The sequence below is a fragment of the Doryrhamphus excisus genome, linkage group LG7 (genome assembly GCF_037039965.1).
Source record: "Doryrhamphus excisus strain RoL-2023G ecotype Guam linkage group LG7, RoL_Dexc_Guam_v1.1, whole genome shotgun sequence".
Taxonomy (NCBI): domain Eukaryota; kingdom Metazoa; phylum Chordata; class Actinopteri; order Syngnathiformes; family Syngnathidae; genus Doryrhamphus; species Doryrhamphus excisus.
Window position 1 is genome coordinate 4,112,270 of NC_136363.1, and position 23,084 is coordinate 4,135,353.

A 23,084-nucleotide genomic window follows, 5' to 3' on the forward strand; every position below is an offset into this window, starting at 1 on the left:
TGTGCAATAAATAAAAAAAGCCAAATATTGATATTCGGATTAAGCTGACCACTGTCTACACTGATACATTTACATACATGCCTTAAACTGTATTATGCCTTAAACTGTATTATGGAAAGCAGGAAGTGAACAAATGAAACAGTTACTGATTGTAAAAGTACCAGATGGAGGGGTAGGATTTAATAAGCTTTGCTTCTTCCTACTCCTTTTGGACATATGGGACAAAACATAATAATAAAAAAAACTAATTAATTTTTAAAATTACATTTTAAAAAAATTACAAAAAATGACAAATAAAAATAAACTTAAACTATATTAGGAAAGCAGGAAGTGAACAAATGTAACAGTTACTGATTGTAAAAGTACCAGATGGAGGGGTAGGATTTAATAAGCTTTGCTTCTTCCTACTCCTTTTGGACATACGTGACAAAAAATTTAAAAATAATAAATAATAAATAATAAAAACTAATATTTTTTTTAATTAAATTAAAAAAATAATAAAAAATAAAAATAAACTTTAACTATATTAGGAAAGCAGGAAGTGAACAAATGTAACAGTTACTGATTGTAAAAGTACCAGATGGAGGGGTAGGATTTAATAAGCTTTGCTTCTTCCTACTCCTTTTGGACATGTGGAACTGTGAACTGATTATGGGATGCATTCAATTGCAATCTGATGCATGTTCAAATGAAATAAAACCATTACCATTACATTTACAATGTGTGTGTAAAATGACACCATTTGGACTGTTGCCACCCACTTGGCTCAATACCTTCCAGGAGACATGGGGGGGGGTTGACCCAGAGAGACCGATGGTATGGTACCATAATCTTATACGGCAACTCTCCTTACAGCTGTCTGTACAAAATTAAACCCGGCGACAGTCTCGCTGGGAGGCTCTTGAGGGAAAAGACAACCTTGCAAAAGAAGGAAGAAAGTATGGACCCCAGTTTACTTTACTTTGGTAAGAAGGAACATGTTTTATACTGACCCTATGCATTGACAAAGGACAGTTTGTTGTGTATTCTGGATTAAAATATGTTTCTTTATGTGTGTGTTGTTTGCAGGCCAGTGTGTAAAGTGCAATAAAGAGGTGCATGGTGCAGGGAAAGCCTGCCGGGCCATGGGACAACTATTCCATGAATCTTGTTTCACCTGCAGTCTCTGTAGTGAGTTGTATACTTCATGATACGTTATTGTTGTCGGCCATTTTCAGCTATTTATTCCGCATTATTCATAGCTAATTACTCCTCAATTTTGTAACCAATTCAAACAAATAAAACATCAAAATGTTCAGCGCTCATTCTATTTAAATACACACTGTGTATTTACTTATGTACATAGAATGACAAAAAATAATATGCAATGTTAAACATAATATTAACAACTGTTTAAAAAACAGTGCTGCAAAGCATGATGGGAGATCACACTAGACTTATTTGGCATACCTTTCTGCTACCCCAAATGTGGCAAATAAGTAAAAGTTGTATTGCGCAGCTGGAATAGTACTTAGATCCAGACCCAGAGGTGGTTGGTTCAATTCCCGATTTGAACTCAAAATAACAATTTACTTTCATTCTACGTTTTAGCGTATTTCCACAGCATTTCAGCCCAGCTTCAGCTTCCAAGCGGCTCCTGTTTTCATGCAATGGCAAAAAGTACCTACTGTGACTCAGAAGTGGTTGGTTCAATTCCCCGATTTGAACTCAAAATAACAATTTACTTTCATTCTACGTTTTAGCGTATTTCCACAGCATTTCAGTCCAGCTTCAGCTTCAGAGTGGCTCCTGTTTTTCATTCGAAATTTTGATTTTCGCACCTTTTTCATGCACTTCAGTTTTGTGTCAGACCGAAAAAAAAAAACATGCTCCACATTTTGGACACCCAAGGTCATGGGAGATCACACTAGACTTATTTGTATTTGTAGTGCGTGACTGGAATAGACACAAAGGTGGATGGTTCAATTCCCGATTTGAACTCAGAATAACGTTCTACATTTTCGCGTATTTCCACAGCATTTCAGTCCAGCTTAAGCTTCCGAGCGGCTCCTGTTTTTCATTCGAAATTTTAATTTTCGCATCTTTTCAAGCATCAAATCATTGTAGTTGCCACCAAGGGAGACGTTCATTTAACTCCTGACACAAATATGTATTTATGTGTATATGTAAATTTGAAAGATGTGTATAGTGTGTCGGATGAGATGGAAATGAGTGGTAAATTTGGTATTAATTTCAGGTAAAAAGCTTCGGGGAAAGCCGTTTTATACAATGGCAGGAAGTACCTACTGTGAGGAGGATTTTTTGGTAAGTCTACACTTTATATCAACCATTTTTATGATATCATTGATACTTTTATATACTGTGTATATATAGTTGGCAACACAAATGAATACCGTGATTGTGTTTTGTGGTAGAAAAAAAAATGAATAAACTGTAATAAAATATCTCACATGAGATATCATAGACAGCAATGTAATAGTATTTTATTACATTCAGTACTCAGGAGTTCATCCACCCCCTGAAGTGTGCAACAGCTGCGGTCACTTAATCATGGATATGGTGAGTCATCTACTGCATATTTATGTACAGTATGTATGCGGTGTGTATATGTGTGTGGAAGATTGTGTATGTCATCAGGTCCTGCAGGCCCGTGGGAAATCCTACCACTCGGCCTGTTTCCGCTGCGTTGTCTGCAGACAGAAGTTACAGGATCAGCCCTTCACCGTGGGTGCCGATGACAAGGTTTACTGTGTCACAGACTACCACAAGTGAGTTTCTTCCCACTTAAGAAAGAATCAACCCAAAAGCTACAAGACAGGCTTGACATGAAAGAGGCTGATGGTGGTTTCAGGGCGCAGGCTCCTTGCTGTGCATCTTGCAATAAGCCTATACTGCCAACTGAGGTAAATATACATTATAATTAATAATAAGTCATTTGTCACAATGCACATTTGTTTACAACTCATTGTCATTGTTTCAGGGTTGCCCAGAGTCTATTCGAGTGGTTTCATCCAACAACTACTATCATGTGGACTGCTATGGGTGTGATGTTGACTTTGTTTGAAGGTTGACGCATCATTGATGTATATAATATTGTGTTCTTTTACACTTTTTCCTGTATAAATGAGGAATAAATGACTCCAGTGTGTCATCTGTTTTATTATTTTTTATTTTTTATATTTTTAAGCCTTAAGTCTTGGTGAATAAAGACAATAAAACAACAGTCAAGAGACAAGAGTCACAAATGAAGTCCTCCTCACTCCCAAAATATTATATATATGAAGTATGGTTACTGACCATTTATGTTCTTGTTATGTGCTTTGAGTCTCGCACATGCGCAGAACGAATTGCGTTTCCTGTACGGATTTCATAGTGACACCCATCACTTCTATGACAGAAGTTTAAAAGGTACTAATAATGCTTTACTCCTAGTTTGGCATCTATTGAGGCTAATAGAGACATTTTAAAGCTTTTTTGGTGTGGTAAATGATTGTTATAGAACCTTAAAAATGAAATGAAATGTAAATAACACACACTTCCTGGTTACCCATGAAATGAAATGTAAAAATCACATACTTCCTGGTTATCCACCAATCACACACGCGCTAAGGTTGCATTAGCTGAACACCGGAATTTTGAATGTCATTTTTTAATGTTGCATCATAAACGGGTATTTTAATTATTTTATGACACAACAAATGACACCTATAATTAATTAATAGTGATACTGTACGGATCATACAAGATGGGGAATTTAAGGGAGGTTTGGCAGCGCCTCTACGTGTCACATATTTGTAACTACAACAATCTGCAGTCCCGGAAGAGACCACTTGCCAAATGAAGCAAAAACAGTCTGTTTGAAATGGCGTCAGTCACTCTTCGTGCCTGCGGGCTTTGCACAGCGGCATTGCTTAACTTTGCGTTTGTTTTCATATCTGGTGCAGATTTTATTCGGTTCATATCATTTCGAGTCATTTACCATAACATTACGGGAGAGACGTCACTCTGTCAAGGTAAAGCTTTCGGCTAACTACTGCTTGTAAGGGAACTTTTTTTTTTTAGAATGAGACAGTTTTCCCGTAAGTGTATAGACTTAATAGTTACTTCGAAGATCATAGTTTTAATGAAGCGTTTCAAACTTTCAAAGTTTTGTCCCTTTTAGTTTTTAATGGCTTCCACGTGATGCAGTGTTCAGTTGCCCGGCTAGCTCAGTCGGTAGAGCATGAGACTCTTAATCTCAGGGTCGTGGGTTCGAGCCCCACGTTGGGCGCAGCATTTTTTCATTTCCTTTGAATGACGTGATTTTTACTGTGACGTAGTATAATAATAGCAAGCATATCAACACGTCGAGAACGAGAACCGAAAGTTTGTTAAAAGTTTAATAATATTTATAATAATATAATATAAATAATAATATTTATCAGCAACAGAAAGCTTGTGTCTGTGATTGGTTAAATGTTGGAAAATGCTAACAAAACCGGAAGCATCAGGGAGCTGTCTCATTGGCTAAATGTTGTATATATAGAAGAAAGACAGAAGTGGAGCTGACAATGTTTATTCCCTCTCCTAAGACTCCATACCGTGGTCAGCGGCCCTGCAGGACAGCTCTGTCCTTAAGCCATTGGTTGTGGACGTTGCTCTGCTGATTCTCTTCACCTTGCAACATAGTCTGCTTGCATGGACTCCTGTAAAACAGGCCTGCCAGTCAGTTCTCGGGTCCCTGAACCGGACTGCATACTGCTTCACCACAGCACTGGCTCTGCAGGTACAGAGCTTGTTATATTATACATTGTATATAAATGGATGTATATAAATTGATAAATACATTGGTGGTGCATATATTTATTGCACATGGTCAAAATTCACTATAAAACCTTTTTTTGTTTAATAAATGTAAAAAAAAAAAAGCACATTAATGTATATCTTCTCCACCGTTAGATTCTGATGAATTACTGGCAGCCTGTATCTGGCGCCCCCTGTCTGTGGTCAGTGCGTCATGCACCATGGAGTGTCTGGTTCCCTCTGCTCTGCTTTGTTGTGCACTTCTTCTGCTGGGCCATCATCTGCAGCATCCTCCTGATCTTTGACTACCCAGAACTACTGGGCATCAAACAGGTGCACAGAACTTTCTTAGCAGGCAATTGTGATGTCACAGATAGCCGATGGAGCACAGGGATAATTACTTCTGGTTATGGTTTAAGACCGATATCTAATGAGAATATCCAATGTCGATATCGGTGGTATCATTACCGGATGAGGTCACGATTTCACTAATTTCATAAATATCTGAGTTTTTTTTGTTTAGGGATTTGAATGAAATATACGTTCACTTTATCATGTTTTTTCAAAATACATTAATTAATAAATCATGGTGTTTTGTGGTTGCATTAAAAAACTGTAAAGGTGGCTCTAGGGTTGTTATTTAATGTCTAGAGAGCTCTAATCATGTTAAACATTCCACTATATTTGGTAATACGACTGTAAAGGTGACTATAGGGTTGCTATTTCATGTCTAGAGGGCTCTAATCATGTTAAACATTCCACTATATTTGGTAATATGACTGTAAAGGTGACTGTAGGGTTGTTAAGTCATGTCTAGAGGGTTCTATTGGTAATACGACTGTAAAGGTGACTATAGGGTTGCTATTTCATGTCTAGAGGGCTTTAATAATGTTAAACATTCCACTATATTTGGTAATACGACAGTAAAGGTGACTGTAGGGTTGTTAAGTTGTGTCTAGAGGGTTCTATTGGTAATACGACTGTAAAGGTGACTTTAGGGTTGCTATTTCATGTCGAGAGGGCTCTAATCATGTTAAACATTCCACTATATTTGGTAATACGACTGTAAAGGTGACTATAGGGTTGTTATTTCAAGTCTGGAGGGCTCTAATAATGTTAAACATTCTACTATGTTTGGTAATACGACTGTAAAGGTGACTGTAGGGTTGTTAAGTCATGTCTAGAGGGCTCTATTGGTAATACGACTGTAAAGGTGACTGTAGGGTTGTTAAGTCATGTCTAGAGGGCTCTATTGGTAATACGACTGTAAAGGTGACTATAGGGTTGTTATTTCATGTCTGGAGGGCTCTAATAATGTTAAACATTCTACTATTTTTGTAATACGACTGTAAAGGTGACTGTAGGGTTGTTAAGTCGTGTCTAGAGGGCTCTATTGGTAATACAACTGTAAAGGTGACTATAGGGTTGCTATTTCATGTCGAGGGGGCTCTAATCATGTTAAACATTCCACTATTTTTGGTAATACGACTGTAAAGGTGACTATAGGGTTGTTATTTCATGTCTAGAGGGCTCTAATAATGTTAAACATTCCACTATATTTGGTAATACGACTGTAAAGGTGACTGTAGGGTTGTTAAGTCGTGTCTAGAGGGCTCTAATAATGTTAAACATTCCACTATATTTGGTAATACGACTGTAAAGGTGACTGTAGGGTTGTTAAGTCGTGTCTAGAGGGCTCTATTGGTAATATGACTGTAAAGGTGACTATAGGGTTGCTATTTCATGTCTAGAGGGCTCTAATAATGTTAAACATTCCACTATATTTGGTAATACGACTGTAAAGGTGACTATAGGGTTGTTATTTCATGTCTGGAGGGCTCTAATAATGTTAAACATTCTACTATGTTTGGTAATACGATTGTAATGGTGCCTGTAGGGGTCTGGTTACGATTTAAGAAAAAAAAACTAACTGTAATGGTTTGTTTGTATGTATTTTAATACTGATGTTCTGTTTTAGGTGTATTACAAGTGTTTAGGTCTGGGGGAGCCCCTGTCCCATAAGTCGCCCGAGGCACAACGCTTCCTGTGTCACTTCCGCCACCCGGTGTGCTTGGAGCTTGGTGTGGTTTTGTGGTTCCTGCCGGCTTTATCCCTGGACCGGCTGCTCCTGGCATTAACCATGTCAGCCTACCTGACGCTGGCACACTCGCTGGACAAACAGGATTTAGCTTTCCTCTGCAACCAGCTTAGCACCAAGGTGCAGCTCTTTTATGAGCCTCACCGGGCCACGGCCACAATCCCTCATCGGGATAGTAACCACAAGGAGGAGTGAAAGTGAAAGTGAAAGTCCTACGTCAAAATGATCTTCTTCAAGAAGAACCTTAGAGGCTCACTACGTTTTCATTTATATGAACATGAGTGTTTATTTTCAATGCTAATTGGATATTAATACATGAATATTATGAATTATGAATACAGCCATGTCCAAACTCAATACAGGGCTGCATACTGACAAATGAAAGGGTCTTGAGCCTATTTTTGATATTATAATAATTCTTATTATATTATCTATACTAAACCTAAACCCTGTATAGCCCCAGAATACATTTAAAACAAGACACAAGCATTATTTATGTCTTTAATCTCTTACTTTGTCTACTATATTGGGTAATATGAATGTAAAGGTGACTGTAGGGGTGCTATTTCATGTATAGAGGGCTTTGATAATGTTAAACATTCTACTTTATTGGGTAATACAAACTTAAAGGTGATTGTAGGGGTGCTATTTCATGTATAGAGGGCTCTAATAATGTTAAACATTCTACATTGGGTAATACGAATGAAAAGTCAACTAACTGTAGGGGTGTTATTTCATGTCTACGTAGCTCTAATAATGCGAAACATTCTACCATATTGGGCAATATGAATGTAAAAGTGAATTGTGTGGGTGTTATTTCAATTCTAAAGGGCTCTCATAATGTTAAACAGTCTACTAATATGGGTAAAACGAATGTAAAGGTGGCTGTAGGGGTGTTGTATCAAGTCTAGAGGGCTCTAATAATGTTAAACATTCTGCTGTATTGGGTAATACGAATGTAAAGGCGACTGTAGGGGTGCTAGTTCATGTATTGAGGGCTCTAATGATGTTAAACATTCTACTCTATTGGGTAATACGAATGTAAAGGTGACTGTAGGGGTGTTATATCAAGTCAAGAGGGCTCTAATAATGTTAAACATTCTACTATATTGGGTAATACACAAGTGTAAAAGTGACTGGAGGGTTGTTATTTAATGTCTAAAGGGCTCTAATATTGGGTAAAACGAGTGTAACTTTGACTGTAGGGGTGTTATTTCATGTCTAGAGTGCTCTAATGTTAAACATTCTACTATATTGGGTAATACACAAGTGTAAAGGTGACTGTAGGGTTGTTATTTAATGTCTAAAGGGCTCTAATATTGGGTAAAACAAGTGTAACGTTGACTGTAGGGGTGTTATTTCATGTCTAGAGTGCTCTAATGTTAAATATTCTACTATATTGGGTAATACACAAGTGTAAAGGTGACTGTAGGGTTGTTATTTAATGTCTAAAGGGCTCTAATATTGGGTAAAACAAGTGTAACGTTGACTGTAGGGGTGTTATTTCATGTCTAGGGAGCTCTAATGTTAAACATTCTACAATATTGGGTAATACACAAGTGTAAAGGTGACTGTAGGGTTGTTATTTAATGTCTAAAGGGCTCTAATAATGTTAAACATTCGACTATATTGGGTAATACACAAGTGTAAAGGTGACTGTAGGGTTGTTATTTAATGTCACAAGGGCTCTAATAATGCCAAACATTCTACTATATTGGGTAATACGAGTGTAAAGTTGACTGTAGGGGTGTTACATCATGTCTAGAGTGCTCTAATGTTAAACATTCTATTATATTGGGTAATACACAAGTGTAAAGATGACTGTAGGGTTGTTATTTAATGTCTAAAGGGCTCTAATAATGCTAAACATTCTACTATATTGGGTAATACGAGTGTAAAGTTGACTGTAGGGGTGTTATTTCATGTCTAGAGGTCTCTTAACGTTTCATTCAGATGGTTAAAAATTTACCAATACATCAAAATAGAAAATATCTTGGGGGGAAAAAACTTTAGCATTACAATATTAATAATACTTCTTGTGGTAATAAAGAGAATGTGGTACAGTATGTAGTATATGACTTGGTAAATGAGTGTATTGTGAACTTATAGATCTACTCCAATTAGCCCTACAGAATGGAGGGATGAGACCGTGTGTGTGTGTGTGTGTGTGTGGTGGGGGGTTAGAGCCCGGGCAGACGGTCGTGTTCTTTAAACGCCTTTTCTTAGGTCCCACAATATGGTGCTTGCCACTTAACTCTTCTGATGGAATTGAGCGTAATTATCGGATTACTGTGCTGGCGCTGCGAAGCTGGCAATATTTACTATTCCTCGGTCATGTCGCCATGTTCTGACACGCGCTCACTTCGGTTTGGAACCTAGTTTTTGCCAGTGTAAATATATATGTATATATGTGTATATTTACACTAGGAGGATTAATTTATGCGCTAGGAGACGGAATGAGTGGGAAGTTCAAGCGGATGCTGCAATAGCAAACCAAAGGAGTCTTGTAAGTATCATTGAAATACTTTTTAGCTTAGCTTGTTGGTAGTTTTACAGTGTTTATCGTGTACTGTGAAAATGAAAGATCGATATAATTGACATACTTACCACTACAAGTTACATGAATCTGTAATAATGAGGACTGAGACGTACATAGACAACATTAAGGCCGATATCTAATGAGAAAGAATGGGCAGGTTCATCCAATGTCGATATCGGTGATATCATTACCGGATGCGGTCACGATTTCACTAGTTTCATAAATATCTGAGTTTTTTTTTTGTTTATATTGTTGATATTTTGTTTACAAACTTGGACACAGGCAGAGCCAAGGGATTTGAATGAAATATACGTTCACTTTTTTCAAAAGTGGTTTTTCAAAATACATTAATTAATAAATCATGGTGTTTTGTGGTTGCATTAAAAAAACTGTAAAGGTGGCTGTAGGGTTGTAATTTCATGTCTAGAGGGCTCTAATCATGTTACACATTCCACTATATTTGGTAATAGGACTGTAAAGGTGACTATAGGGTTGTTATTTCATGTCTAGAGGGCTCTAATAATGTTAAACATTCCATTATATTTGGTAATATGACTGTAAAGGTGACTGTAGGGTTGTTAAGTCATGTCTAGAGGGCTCTATTGGTAATACGACTGTCAAGGTGACTATAGGGTTGTTATTTCATGTATAGAGGGCTCTAATAATGTTAAACATTCTTGGTAACATGACTGTAAAGGTGACTGTAGGGTTGTTATTTCATGTCTAGAGGGCTCTAATAATGTTAAACATTCTACTCTATTTGGTAATACGACTGTAAAGGTGACTGTAGGGTTGTTATTTCATGTCTAGAGGCCTCTAATAATGTTAAACATTCTACTATATTTGGTAATATGACTGTAAAGGTGACTATAGGGTTGCTATTTCATGTCTAGAGGGCTCTAATAATGTTAAACATTCCACTATATTTGGTAATACGACTGTAAAGGTAACTATAGGGTTGTTATTTAATGTCTAGAGGGCTCTAATAATGTTAAACATTCCACTATATTTGGTAATACGACTGTAAAGGTGACTATAGGGTTGTTATTTCATGTCTAGAGGGCTCTAATAATGTTAAACATTCTACTATATTTGGTAATATGACTGTAAAGGTGACTATAGGGTTGCTATTTCATGTCTAGAGGGCTCTAATAATGTTAAACATTCCACTATATTTGGTAATACGACTGTAAAGGTGACTATAGGGTTGTTATTTCATGTCTAGAGGGCTCTAATAATGTTAAACATTCCACTATATTTGGTAATACGACTGTAAAGGTGACTATAGGGTTGTTATTTCATGTCTAGAGGGCTCTAATAATGTTAAACATTCTACTATATTTGGTAAGATGACTGTAAAGGTGACTGTAGGGGTGTTATATCATGTCGTGGGGGCTCTAATAATGTTTAACTTTTTACTTTACTTTTTTACTTTTTACATGGTCCTAATCTTGTTGCTGGTACCTTTTTAGCCTTGGATAAGGTACTAAACAGACTTGGATAAGGTACAAACATGGGTAATATTGTGTAGATTGTAATTAAATACTGTAGGCACAAATTGACTCAAGTTTGTATTTATGACTCTTTATTTAAAACATCCCAATTAACACAAATGTACACAATGTGTGAGTAATGATTTACTGTAACTAAATGTACCTCTTTATTTCTGCACCCCCAGTCCCAGAGACAAAGGGTGACACCCCATCTTGCTGTATTGTCATGTCCGTGTCCTCTCTCCCGGAATGGAAGCAACTCCTGTTGGAGAAAAAGAGGAGAGAGGAAGAAGAGCGAGGGAGGAGAGAAAAAGAGGAGGAGGAGAAGTTTGCCAACATGCCTGCCTGGAAGCGAGGGATCATCCAGCGTAGGAAAGCAAAACAGGAAGTCCTGTTTGACAGGGAGAAGGAAAGAGATCTCTCCGTGCTGCAAGTGGATTCTCAACCTCCTTCTGATGTATTGAGCGACACAGACAGCTCTGTAACTGTCAATCAAGGAAACGAACAGTCACTCAGTCCAGACCCGGGCCAGTGGGCGGATGCCGAACTTAAACCAGCAAGTGAGGTGTCCATGGAAACCATCGTGCCAGTCCATGAAAACCCATTTATTCGAACGCAAAGTGTTTGGAGGAAGGGGAAAGAAGTTGGGTACCACGAGGTGGAAGCAAAAGACAAAATGGCTCCTAAGAGTCACGACGGCGACAGAGGACGAGGGATGAACATAGAGCTAAAAATAGAAAGATTTCGAGATTTAAGTGAAGGACGAGACAAAGAAAAGAGCAAAGACCGAAGTCAAGGAAGAGACACAAAGAAGGAGGTACGGGAAAAGGACAAATGTTCATGGATAGATGTAATCAAGGATAAAGAATTCCCGAAAGAGGAAAATGAAACTTTCTCTTCGCTGGTCCCTTGTCTCCGAACCATTCGGGCGGACAATATCATCATCATTGAACAAGACCAGCGAAGTAATGACGAAAGAAGACCTAAATGGAGGGACATGGAAGCGGAGAGGTCTGAGGAGGAGTTCCAAGGAAGAAGAGGGATGAAAATGGATCTTCGGGAGATCCTAGCTGGAGGAGCTAACGTAACCGAGATCCGAGCATCAGATGTTCTTATCATTAAGCCCACAACCACCATGGAAGAGAGAACCTCTGAGAGGGAAGATGGCGATACAGAAGGAAAGAAGGACATGAGAACCGACATATCCTGGTTGAAGGAGAATTCCAAAGACAAGGAAAAACCATGCGGCCAGGCGACAATGATAAAAGATTCCAGCTTGGATGACAATGTGTTTCATGAAAAAGGAGGACGAGTTAGCCAGCTGCTTACTAAATTCGGAGAACACCGCAAGCCTCCATGTAGATCAAAAAGTTCCGATAATTTCCTCCGACCCGGAAAAAGAAAACACTTTAGTGATAATAATGAACAAACAGCGGAAAACGTGTCGGATGGGAGAAATGCGGTTCTTAAAGGTGTACCCAAACGCTCCTTTAGCTTCTCTGATAGGCTCGTGAGTGCTACGGAAAACGGCTTGGATCCGGATGTCGGTTTTGAGAGGAAAACACATGAGAGGATATATTCGGATAGGAGTGTGGCAGGCTTAGGAAAAGACACGGCAACAAAAGGTAAAATCGGATGTGAGAATCCGAGTGATGCAACACAGACGAGAATGGGATTCCAAAATAGGACTGAAGTCAAAAAGTCAGGGATGCCGAACGATGAAGACAAAGAAGGATTTACGATGGCGTCTGTTAAAAGCACAGAGGGAATCTCATTCGCAAGGAGAATTCCGATTAAGCAAGATGCGAAGACGAGGACAACTGAAAGAGCAGCGCCATGGAGCGTCACGGAGAAAAGGGAGCTGATCGCAGAGAATGATTGTGACTCCGGAAAACCGAAAAACATTGACAAAGCATTACTGAATGTTTTGGAAAACCCTAGTGCATCCGCTGAGACCTGCTTCAGACTTGAATCCGACCACAAAGAGTACTCCGGTCTTCTGAGTACCGTAATCCCAAAAGAGGCAGACCATATTGGATCATCCTATCAAACAGAAGAACTCAAAGTAGAAAAATTAGCCGATTATACCAATGAAAGAACTCCGAGGGGACAAATTCCCAATGAAAACTCTACTCCCAGATCCCCGAAAAGGATCCCTCCGATGGGAAACCCTCCAGGTTCCCTTGAGATCCAAATCCCCAGGACCGTTTTTTATGTTGCTGAGGATTTGGACAGAAAAAAGACCTCAAGTCAAAGCAAGGAAAATAAAGACTCTGAGTTAGGATCCATGGTTGAAAGGCGGGATAGCTGGAGAGTCGGCAAGCCTTTGAGCCGTATTGAGTCCCTACGTGAGAAAATTAGACAACGGGAGCAAGAGAGGCTTCGACAGAGGAGGACACTTGATGTGGATGGAGGTGAAGGTGCAACAGAAGGTGACACGGAAAAACCCGCAGAACATTTGCAGAAGACCATGGTTGCAGCACAGAGCTGTGAGGAAGACGCAGAGGCCCAGATATGCGTGACTGCTCTTGACATCACACAGGAAGTCGCCCTGTTGAAAAACTGCCCTCAACTTCCTGTTTCTGTCCGACATTCACACAGTGTAGACGTAGAGGAAGTAAGCAGCGATCTCGCTCATGCTGTAACCGAAGATATCGGTGAATCTTGTCAAATATCTGAGGAGGAACCCAACTTTGTGAAGCATGTGGAAGAACAACTGACTTACCACCGGAGTCAAGAAGACGAGGAAGTCAAGGAGGTCTCTGAAACAACATCCTGCGATCCTCCTTCGCCACCGCATCCCAACTCTCTGGCAGCAATGAGTCGGATATACAACTTGGAAACGGTTGGTTCAAGGTCAGGTTTGTGTTTGAGGGACAGGAACTTGGACGTACCATCAGTGCATCTCGTGAAGGTGAAGCCCCTCATCTCAGAAAACGTGGACGGTAACGTGTTCTCAGGGGAAGACACTTGCGGGCTCCAGAAATTTCAGGAAGCGACAATATCAAACTCTAAGGATTCAGACACAAAAGGACCCCAAAGCAAAGGAACGAAGAAGCACCAGTTGAAGGATTACGCCAAAACCGAGGAAACACTTGATATCAACTCTAAACTCCGTCCCAGATGTTTTTTTCCTTCAACGTCTCATCTCAAGCAACCAAACCCAATTAACACCTTGCATCTCAGGAACCAATCCCCAGAGAGATCTCTGAAACCCTCGGACTGTGCACCAACTCCGGCCTCCTCCCCGTGTTCCCCGTCTCCTGCCGCCTCCCCCGTAGCCTCGCCAACTTTATTCTCCATCCGTAGTGCCTCCGGCGGTCAAGTGAAGAGAGGAACCACCGTCACAATCGCCCCAAAAAATCACCCCATCGCAGTGGCGTGCACCAATGCAAAAACACTCCAGAAGCACCAAACCCCAACTTCGATTGTTGCTGAACCCATGAAGAAGAAGTATCCAACAGTAGAGGAAATCGAAGTGATTGGCGGATATCAGAATCTGGAAAAGTCCTGCCTCGTTAGAAGCAAAGGGACTCAGAAACTGGTAAGTGCAAAGTCCTTTTGACCAACTATGAACCAAAGTTGTCTTTTCTAAGAAAATTGTCTATGGAAAAATGCATTACAGAGATGTTGTGTTCCAGGTTTCAGGATTTTCAGTATACTATATCAGTTTCTTTTCTGATAGGAAGACTTACTAGAGTCTAGGGTGATCCAAAGGGAAAATCTGCGAGGTTAGAGGTCACAGGTCTTGGCTTGACTTGCGAAGTCTGTTCTAGAAGTCGTGTTAAACAGTTGTACAGAAAACTGTGCAGCCCAACCCTTGTATTGTTTAATTCATTGACTCCTCTTTGTAAAACTGGTGAGACGGGACAGTCACATGACTCTGTTTGTCCAGTCCAGCAGAATCTCCTTTCACTGGGAGAACATCCCTTTTGATTGAGAGGCCCAACCACCCGAGACAGGCCTAAGCTGGTTAAAGCCTTATAAAGCACGACATCTTGATTCTTAGCCATAAAATCCTGCTGGGATCTGCTTTGCCATTTGTTCGGTGTTGAATTCTGTTTTAACCACTATGCTTAATTACAATAATTATACTTACTGTCCGCATAATGTTTGCATAATCAAATAGAGGACTTCTGTCAATGCGAATGAAGATCTTTGATTGGTGGAAATATTTTGCTCCGATTTTAATGAATGACTTTATTGACGATCATTTGAAAGTATGAACAAGCCTTGCATTGATGTTGTACATCAGAGTACAAAATAGCAATAAGAGGGAATATGAAGTCCCCCCCCTTGGTTCTTAGCTTACTAATTATAATTAATAACTAACAAAACCACATATTTTTTAACTGTTTAGTTGATTAGTAACCCCTCGTTTATCGCGGTTAATTGGTTACAAATCAAATATTTTCATAGTTCGAGCAGTTTGTGACCATCTAATTATCATTATTCATCACCTTTACAATTGTATTACTCAAAATAGTATAGCACGGTGGTCGAGTGGTTAGCATGCAGGCCTCACAGCAAGGAGACCAGGGTTCAATTCCACCCTCGGTCATCTCTGCATGTTCTCCCCATGCATGCGTGGGTTTTCTCCGGGTACTATTTGTTTATTTAGCCATGTTTATGCTTGCAAAAAACACTAAACTCATCACACAGTAACTTAACACTCCAAAGGTGTACCTAAAAATATACAAAGAAGTACCAATATGAGTTTTGAAGTTTCCCATTCTGCATTGTGTCTGAGCAAAGCAGTTCATTGGAGGACATGCGGCATAGAAAGTGGTTACTGCGCAGGCCACACAGCTAGGAGACCCAAGTTCAATTCCACCCTCGGCCATCTCTGTGTGGAGTTTGCATATTCATTTTTTACCGCTTATCCTCACGAGGGTCGCGGGGGTGCTGGAGCCTATCCCAGTTGTCTTCGAGCGAGAGGCGGGGTACACCCTGGACTCTGCAAACCCTGCAAACTCCACACAGAGATGGCCGAAGGTGGGATTGAACACGGGTCTGCTAGCTATGAGGTTTGCGCGCTAACCACTTGCCCACCATGCAGCTCTCTTGTCATCATGACAATCCTAAAAAGTGAGATGAAAGTTTGTTTCTGTTAGTCGTCCTCATGTGGCAGCATGATTTCAAAGAAAGGACCACTGAGTTATTGGAACAGAACCCCCGGCTAACAAAATAAAAGCTCACTTCCTCAATTCAAGCTTCACTTCCTTCCAACACGCATCACTTTTTCACATCACAAAATAAATCTACTAATCCCTCGCTGCTTTGTGCTTTGAACTTGACTCTATGATGGTTTTCAGAAAAAAAAAATCCCGCCTCTCGCCTGAAGACAGCTGGGATAGGCTCCAGCACCCCCACGACCCTTGTGAGGATAAGCAGTAGAAAATGAATGAATGAATTAATATTTGATTAGTTAGAGCATAGAAAACTTGTTTAAAACCTTCTAAATGCTAAAATAAATGAGAGCCCTCTGTACATGAAATAGCACCCCTATAGTCACTTTTACTCTTGTATTACCCAATATAGTCTACATAATATAGAGAAACTAAGATGTTTTGATGTGTGAATGGTTGTTTGTCTATATGTGCCCTGTGATTGGCTGGCAACCAGTCCAGGGTGTACCCCGCCTCTCGCCTGAAAACAGCTGGGATAGGCTCCAGCTACATAAAATAGGGAAACAAAAATGTTTTGATGTGTGAATGGTTGTTTGTCTAAAGGTGCCCTGTGATTGGCTGGCAACCAGTCCGGGGTGTACCCCGCCTCTCGCCCCGAAGACAGCTGGGATAGGCTCCAGCTACATAATATAGAGAAACTAAGATGTTTTGATATACTAATACAGTACATTATTATGTCTTATGTCTTTAGACACTGCGACTGGACTGGCAGCCAGTCCAGGGTGTTCTCCGTCCCTGGCTGGAAATCAGCTGGGATAGGCTCCAGCTACATAATATAGGGAAACAAAAATGTTTTGATGTGTGAATGGTTGTTTAAAGGTGTCTAAAGGTGTCAAAAGGTGTCTAAAGGTGCCCTGTGATTGGCTGGCAACCAGTCCAGGGTGTACCCCGCCTCTCGCCTGAAGACAGCTGGGATAGGCTCCAGCTACATAATATAGAGAAACTAAGATGTTTTGATATACTAATACGGTACATTATTACGTCTAAAGTCTTTAGACACTGCAACTGGACTGGCGGCCAGTCCAGGGTGTTCTCCGCCCCTGGCCCGAAATCAGCTGGGATAGGCTCCAGCTACATAATATAGAGAAACAAAAATGTTTTGATGTGTGAATGGTTGTTTGTCTAAAGGTGCCCTGTGATTGGCCGGCCACCAGTCCAGGGTGTACCCCGCCTCTCGCCTGAAGACAGCTGGGATAGGCTCCAGCTACATAATATATAGAAACTAAGATGTTTTGATATACTAATACGGTACATTATTATGTCTTATGTCTTTAGACACTGCGACTGGACTGGCAGCCAGTCCAGGGTGTTCTCCGTCCCTGGCTGGAAATCAGCTGGGATAGGCTCCAGCTACATAATATAGGGAAACAAAAATGTTTTGATGTGTGAATGGTTGTTTAAAGGTGTCTAAAGGTGTCAAAAGGTGTCTAAAGGTGCCCTGTGATTGGCTGGCAACCAGTCCAGGGTGTACCCCGCCTCTCGCCCGAAATCAGCTGGGATAGGCTCCAGCTACATAATATAGGGAAACTAAGATGTTTTGATGTACTAATACGGTACATTATTACGTCTTACGTCTTTAGACACTGCGACTGGACTGGCGGCCAGTCCAGGGTGTCCTCCGCCCCTGGCCCAAAATCAGCTGGGATAGGCTCCAGCTACATAATATAGGGAAACTAAGATGTTTTGATATACTAATACGGTACATTATTACGTCTTATGTCTTTAGACACTGCAACTGGACTGGCGGCCAGTCCAGGGTGTCCTCCGCCGTTGGCCCAAAATCAGCTGGGATAGGCTCCAGCTACATAATATAGAGAAACTAAGATGTTTTGATGTGTGAATGGTTGTTTGTGTATATGTGCCCTGTGATTGGCTGGCGGCCAGTCCAGGGTGTACCCCGCCTCTCGCCTGAAAACAGCTGGGATAGGCTCCAGCTACATAATATATAGAAACAAAGATGTTTTGATATACTAATACGGTACATTATTACGTGTTTAGACACTGCGACTGGACCAGCGGCCAGTCCAGGGTGTCCTCCGCCCCTGGCGTGTAATCAGCTGGGATAGGCTCCAGCATACCCTAGCAAGCATATCACCAACATACAGCACTCCCCTCTTGTAGTTATATTTGGTGTTTTTGTGTGTGTTTTTTGCAGCACAACAGTAGATATTGTGTACTTAGAACTACTTCCAGGCTGTAGTACTGTGACTTATTATTCTCTGGCTCGCTCCCCTTCCTAAAAGTCTGATCACTTGAATGTTTCTTTCCTTCGCCACCTCCCAGCCTGCACCTCTGTCGTCTTAGCCGGGGTTAATCGGGTTCAGGGTGCTGGGATAAGCCTCCTTTACTTTACCTCACTATGCTTCATCCAGTCGCTCTAATGTCTTTCAGTCTGCATGCACAAAGTGTAATGTAGCTGAATTGTTGTCATGACAACGGAAGACGATTTGTTGTGTAACTGTGTAACGGAGTTAAAAATGCACTTTGTTATTTATTTTCTAAATGCGTGAATTTATTATTATTTAGTTATTATGTGAATTTTATCTCTATTTTTTCTTATCTTGTTTACTCAATTTTCATTGCTTTCTTTGTATGTGTGTTTATTTTATCCTTTCACTTCTGCTCCTCCCGGGCTTCCGTAGTTGGCCCCAGCTCTGCTAGCACTTCCTCTCTGTGCCACACAACGTGGTTGGCATTGACGAGGAAATCTAACAAAGGCCGTTACAACTGCACGTTTTGTGAGTGTCATACCGTATAATGTACGATTCTGTATGTTTTTAGTGTGTAAAATCACATTTTAAATGTTTGTCATGAGAGACAATCGGAGATAGAGTGTTGGTTTTTTTCTAGCGCCTGGCATGCAATACACTACCAAAACGCTAGGGGCAGTGTTTTACCAAGAGGGAGCAACAAACACGTCTCTTTGGTCTTTGACTAGCTAGCTTCCGGTGTGGGAGTAAATAATGGCGACTGTCGCTATTTACTTAAAATTAGCGTATTGTAATGACCCGTTGGTGTTGTAAAATTGATGTTGTGAATTGCAGTGGTCGTGAATGCACCTCGCTTTGATTTAATAGTGGAGAAAGTGTAAGAGGAGACGTTTGTGTGTTGTTGGAACTCAGCATTGCTGTTCAGATGAAGGTTTTATTAAAGTGTTTACACAGGAAAATATAAATAACGAACCAAATCAGAGTGAAATGTTGAGTAGATAAAAATAAAAAAATATATATTTATTAAATAATAATATTTATATCATGAATAAATAAATGAAATATTGGTGGTCGTGAATGCACCTCGCTTTGATTTAATAGTGGAGAAAGTGTAAGAGGAGACGTTTGTGTGTTGTTGGAACTCAGCACTGCTGTTCAGATGAAGGTTTTATTCAAGTGTTTACATAGGAAAATGTAAATAACGAACCAAAGGAGAGTGAAATATATACAATAGATAAAAATAAAAATAAAGATTTAGTAAATAATAATATTTATATCATGAATAAATAAATGAAATATTAATAATGTACTTAAATGTTAACAGGGTAAGGTGTGTTTCGATGAAGACCAGTTGGAGCAGGTATGCGAGTATCCTTCCGAGACCTCCATGTGGGCAACCAGCACCTCTGAGGTTCCACAGGGAGAGGAGACGCGGGAGGCGGAGGCGGAGGCGGAAGCGGACGGAGGAGTCATCGTGTCGAAGAGCTCAAGGAACTTGAGTACCGCAATAGGACATGGTCTCCGAGTGGGTCAGTGTCACCCCCTTCTCAAAAAACACAGCGTCTGATAGTTGATCTCTCACTGTCTTAATTTCTCCCTAGTATTAAAGCATCATTGAAAAAAATACTTAAAAAAAACTTAATTTTTGAAATCTCAAGTTATTAGAAAAAAGTTGTAAATTTCCCAGAATAAAGTCATCAATTTATAACAGTTGTTACTTGCAACAGAGTATCAAAACAAATCAGAGATTTTGAGAATAAAGTTGTAAAAGTGTGACAATAACGTCCTACATATATGAAAAAAAGTCATATGACAAGAAACTTGTCAATTTACGAGAAAAAAATCATAGTACGAGAAAGTCATCAATTTATGAATAAAAAGTTGTACATTTACGAAATAAAAAGTTGTACATTTACAAGAAGAAAGTCATTTTAATCAGAAAAACTTGTCAATTTTTGAGACAAAAATCCTACATTTATAAGAAAAAAGGTCATATTAAGTTGTCAATTTATGAGGAAAAAGTCATACTGTTATGTGATCAAAAGTTGTAAAATAAAATAATAATAAATAAATAAAATTAAATAAATCAAAATTTAATTTAAAGAAATTGTTAATTTATGAGACAAAAGTCCTACATTTATGAGAAAAAAAGTCACATGACGAGAAACTCATTCATTTACGAGAAAAAAGCCATACATTTATCAAATAAAAAGTTGTAAATTTTTGAGAAATAAAGTCATCATATTATGAGAAAAAGTTGTCAATTTATGAGGAAAAAGTCGTACCGTTATGTGATCAAAAGTTGTAAAATAAAATAATCATAAATAAATAAAATTAAATAAATGAATCATAATTTAATTTTAAAAAAATTTCAATTTATGAGACAAAAGTCCTACATTGATGAGAAAAAAAGTACATTTATGAGATAAAAAAGTTGTAAATTTTTGAGAAAGTCATCATATTATGAGAAAAAGTTGTCAATAAATGAGACGAAAGTCCTACATTTATGAGAAAAAAAGTCACATTACGAGAAAGTCGTCAATTTCCCCGGAAAATGTAAATTTACGAGATAAAAAGTTGTAAATTTTTGAGAAATAAAGTCATCATATTATGAGAAAAAGTTGTCAATTTATGAGGAAAAAGTCGTACCGTTATGTGATCAAAAGTTGTAAAATAAAATAATCATAAATAAATAAAATTAAATAAATGAATCATAATTTAATTTTAAAAAAATGTCAATTTATGAGACAAAAGTCCTACATTGATGAGAAAAAAAAGTACATTTACGAGATAAAAAAGGTGTAAATTTTTGAGAAAGTCATCATATTATGAGAAAAAATTGTCAATAAATGAGACAAAAGTCCTACATTTACGAGAAAAAAGTCACATTACGAGAAAGTCGTCAATTTCCCCGGAAAATTTAAATTTACGAGATAAAAAGTTGTAAATTTTTGAGAAATAAAGTCATCATATTATGAGAAAAAGTTGTCAATTTACGAGGAAAAAGTCGTACCGTTATGTGATCAAAAGTTGTAAAATAAAATAATCATAAATAAATAAAATTAAATAAATGAATCATAATTTAATTTAAAAAAAATGTCAATTTATGAGACAAAAGTCCTACATTGATGAGAAAAAAAAGTACATTTACGAGATAAAAAAGGTGTAAATTTTTGAGAAAGTCATCATATTATGAGAAAAAGTTGTCAATAAATGAGACAAAAGTCCTACATTTACGAGAAAAAAGTCACATTACGAGAAAGTCGTCAATTTCCCCGGAAAATGTAAATTTACGAGATAAAAAGTTGTAAATTTTTGAGAAATAAAGTCATCATATTATGAGAAAAAGTTGTCATTTTATGAGGAAAAAGTCGTACCGTTATGTGATCAAAAGTTGTAAAATAAAATAATCAAAAATAAATAAAATTAAATAAATGAATCATAATTTAATTTAAAAAAAATGTCAATTTATGAGACAAAAGTCCTACATTGATGAGAAAAAAAAGTACATTTACGAGATAAAAAAGTTGTAAATTTTTGAGAAAGTCATCATATTATGAGGAAAAAGTTGTCAATAAATGAGACAAAAGTCCTACATTTACAAGAAAAAAAGTAACATTACGAGAAAGTCGTCAATTTCCCCGGAAAATGTAAATTTACGAGATAAAAAGTTGTAAATTTTTGAGAAATAAAGTCATCATATTATGAGAAAAAGTTGTCAATTTATGAGACAAAAGTCCTACATTTACGAGAAAAAAGTCACATTACAGAAAGTCGTCAATTTCCAAGGAAAATGTACATTTAGGAGATAAAAAGTTGTAAATTTACACAAATAAAGTCATCATTTTAATCAGATAAAACTGTCTATAAAACAAAAGTCTGAAACTGTACAAGAATAAAAAAAAGTTGTCAATTTATGACACAAAAGTACTACATTTACGAGAAAAAATATCACATTACGAAAAAGTACATTTATGATATTTTTGTAAATTTTGCAAATAGTTGTCATCTACTGTAATAATAATAATAATAATAATAATAATAATACTTATGTAACTCCTATCATTTACCTTCAATCTCCACCTCCTCTCTTTTCCAGATGAGTCTTACCCACGGTAGACGGCACTGACCCGCCAAAATTCCTGCGTGATACGATGATACGTTATTTTTTTTAGTAGCTGTGGTGTTGTGTTTGTCATAGCAACAGCGTGGGAGGAGTGCAAAAATAAAATGGTTGACCATGTTTATATTTCATAGAGAATTTATAAGATCACTTGTCTATGCAATGTATTTTTAGTTTATATATTTGATAGGACTGATGTGACTGATGTACCCAGGACACCCGTGACCCTAATGAGGACAAGCGGTATAGAAAATAGATGGAGTCAATGATCTGTATGCCGTCTGATCCCTTGTGCCTACTATATTGTATATAAATAACCCGTACAGATGATATTTCATGTATGCTTTCATGTTTAAAGTGTGAGTTTGTAGCAAAAGGTTTATGTCTCAGGAAGGAGTATTTAAAAAAAAATAAAAGATTTACATTGCGGACTGTAATATGATGGATACAAATGTTGTAGTTGAATTTGTAATATTTTTTCTACTTTTGAAGAAAGCGGCTTCAAAAGAAAAAAATGGAATAAATATTTTTTGTAAAAATTTTTGTTTTTCTGTGGTTATTTTTTGCGGTTTTCCTGTTAATATTATTATAGCCTTTTTTCATTTTTGCAGTTGTTTTTGCCTCAATTATTCTTACTTTCTTGTTTCTAC

The 23,084-nt window shown here is 38.3% G+C and overlaps 3 protein-coding genes and 1 non-coding gene across 4 annotated transcripts; all 4 read left to right on the forward strand.

Annotated features, from left to right (window-relative positions):
- The first annotated feature begins 1,136 nt into the window (after positions 1–1,136).
- limd1b (LIM domains containing 1b) lies at positions 1,137–3,001 on the forward strand. Its single transcript, XM_078791739.1, has 5 exons — positions 1,137–1,170; positions 2,237–2,304; positions 2,497–2,559; positions 2,638–2,903; positions 2,981–3,001. Exons 2-4 carry the CDS (start codon positions 2,269–2,271, stop codon positions 2,770–2,772), a joined length of 234 nt encoding a protein of 77 aa, XP_078647865.1. The 5' UTR covers positions 1,137–1,170; positions 2,237–2,268; the 3' UTR covers positions 2,773–2,903; positions 2,981–3,001.
- A 794-nt stretch (positions 3,002–3,795) lies between these two features.
- nrm (nurim) lies at positions 3,796–8,923 on the forward strand. Its single transcript, XM_058047587.2, has 4 exons — positions 3,796–4,013; positions 4,572–4,765; positions 4,939–5,115; positions 6,761–8,923. Exons 1-4 carry the CDS (start codon positions 3,863–3,865, stop codon positions 7,073–7,075), a joined length of 837 nt encoding a protein of 278 aa, XP_057903570.2. The 5' UTR covers positions 3,796–3,862; the 3' UTR covers positions 7,076–8,923.
- On the forward strand, positions 4,198–4,270 carry trnak-cuu (transfer RNA lysine (anticodon CUU)). The gene has a single exon. It is a non-coding gene; the product is annotated as a tRNA-Lys (tRNA).
- Positions 8,924–9,098: 175 nt separating the features above from the next.
- ppp1r18 (protein phosphatase 1, regulatory subunit 18) lies at positions 9,099–22,973 on the forward strand. Its single transcript, XM_078791920.1, has 4 exons — positions 9,099–9,386; positions 11,098–14,456; positions 19,636–19,840; positions 22,411–22,973. The coding sequence occupies exons 2-4, from the start codon at positions 11,139–11,141 to the stop codon at positions 22,428–22,430; spliced, it is 3,543 nt and encodes a 1,180-aa protein (XP_078648046.1). The 5' UTR covers positions 9,099–9,386; positions 11,098–11,138; the 3' UTR covers positions 22,431–22,973.
- The last annotated feature ends 111 nt before the right edge of the window (positions 22,974–23,084 follow it).

What these genes read in the sequence shown, in the direction of transcription:
- limd1b (XM_078791739.1), top strand. Translation starts at nt 2,269, where the DNA reads ATGGCAGGAAGTACCTACTGTGAGGAGGATTTTTTG. An exon ending in ACTGTGAGGAGGATTTTTTG is followed by an intron (nt 2,305 to 2,496) that starts GTAAGTCTACAC and finishes TATTACATTCAG; the next exon opens with TACTCAGGAGTTCATCCACC. An exon ending in GTCACTTAATCATGGATATG is followed by an intron (nt 2,560 to 2,637) that starts GTGAGTCATCTA and finishes GTATGTCATCAG; the next exon opens with GTCCTGCAGGCCCGTGGGAA.
- nrm (XM_058047587.2), top strand. Translation starts at nt 3,863, where the DNA reads ATGGCGTCAGTCACTCTTCGTGCCTGCGGGCTTTGCACAGCGGCATTG. An exon ending in CCACAGCACTGGCTCTGCAG is followed by an intron (nt 4,766 to 4,938) that starts GTACAGAGCTTG and finishes CTCCACCGTTAG; the next exon opens with ATTCTGATGAATTACTGGCA. An exon ending in AACTACTGGGCATCAAACAG is followed by an intron (nt 5,116 to 6,760) that starts GTGCACAGAACT and finishes GTTCTGTTTTAG; the next exon opens with GTGTATTACAAGTGTTTAGG.
- ppp1r18 (XM_078791920.1), top strand. Translation starts at nt 11,139, where the DNA reads ATGTCCGTGTCCTCTCTCCCGGAATGGAAGCAACTCCTGTTGGAGAAA. An exon ending in GCAAAGGGACTCAGAAACTG is followed by an intron (nt 14,457 to 19,635) that starts GTAAGTGCAAAG and finishes AAATGTTAACAG; the next exon opens with GGTAAGGTGTGTTTCGATGA. An exon ending in AGGACATGGTCTCCGAGTGG is followed by an intron (nt 19,841 to 22,410) that starts GTCAGTGTCACC and finishes TCTCTTTTCCAG; the next exon opens with ATGAGTCTTACCCACGGTAG.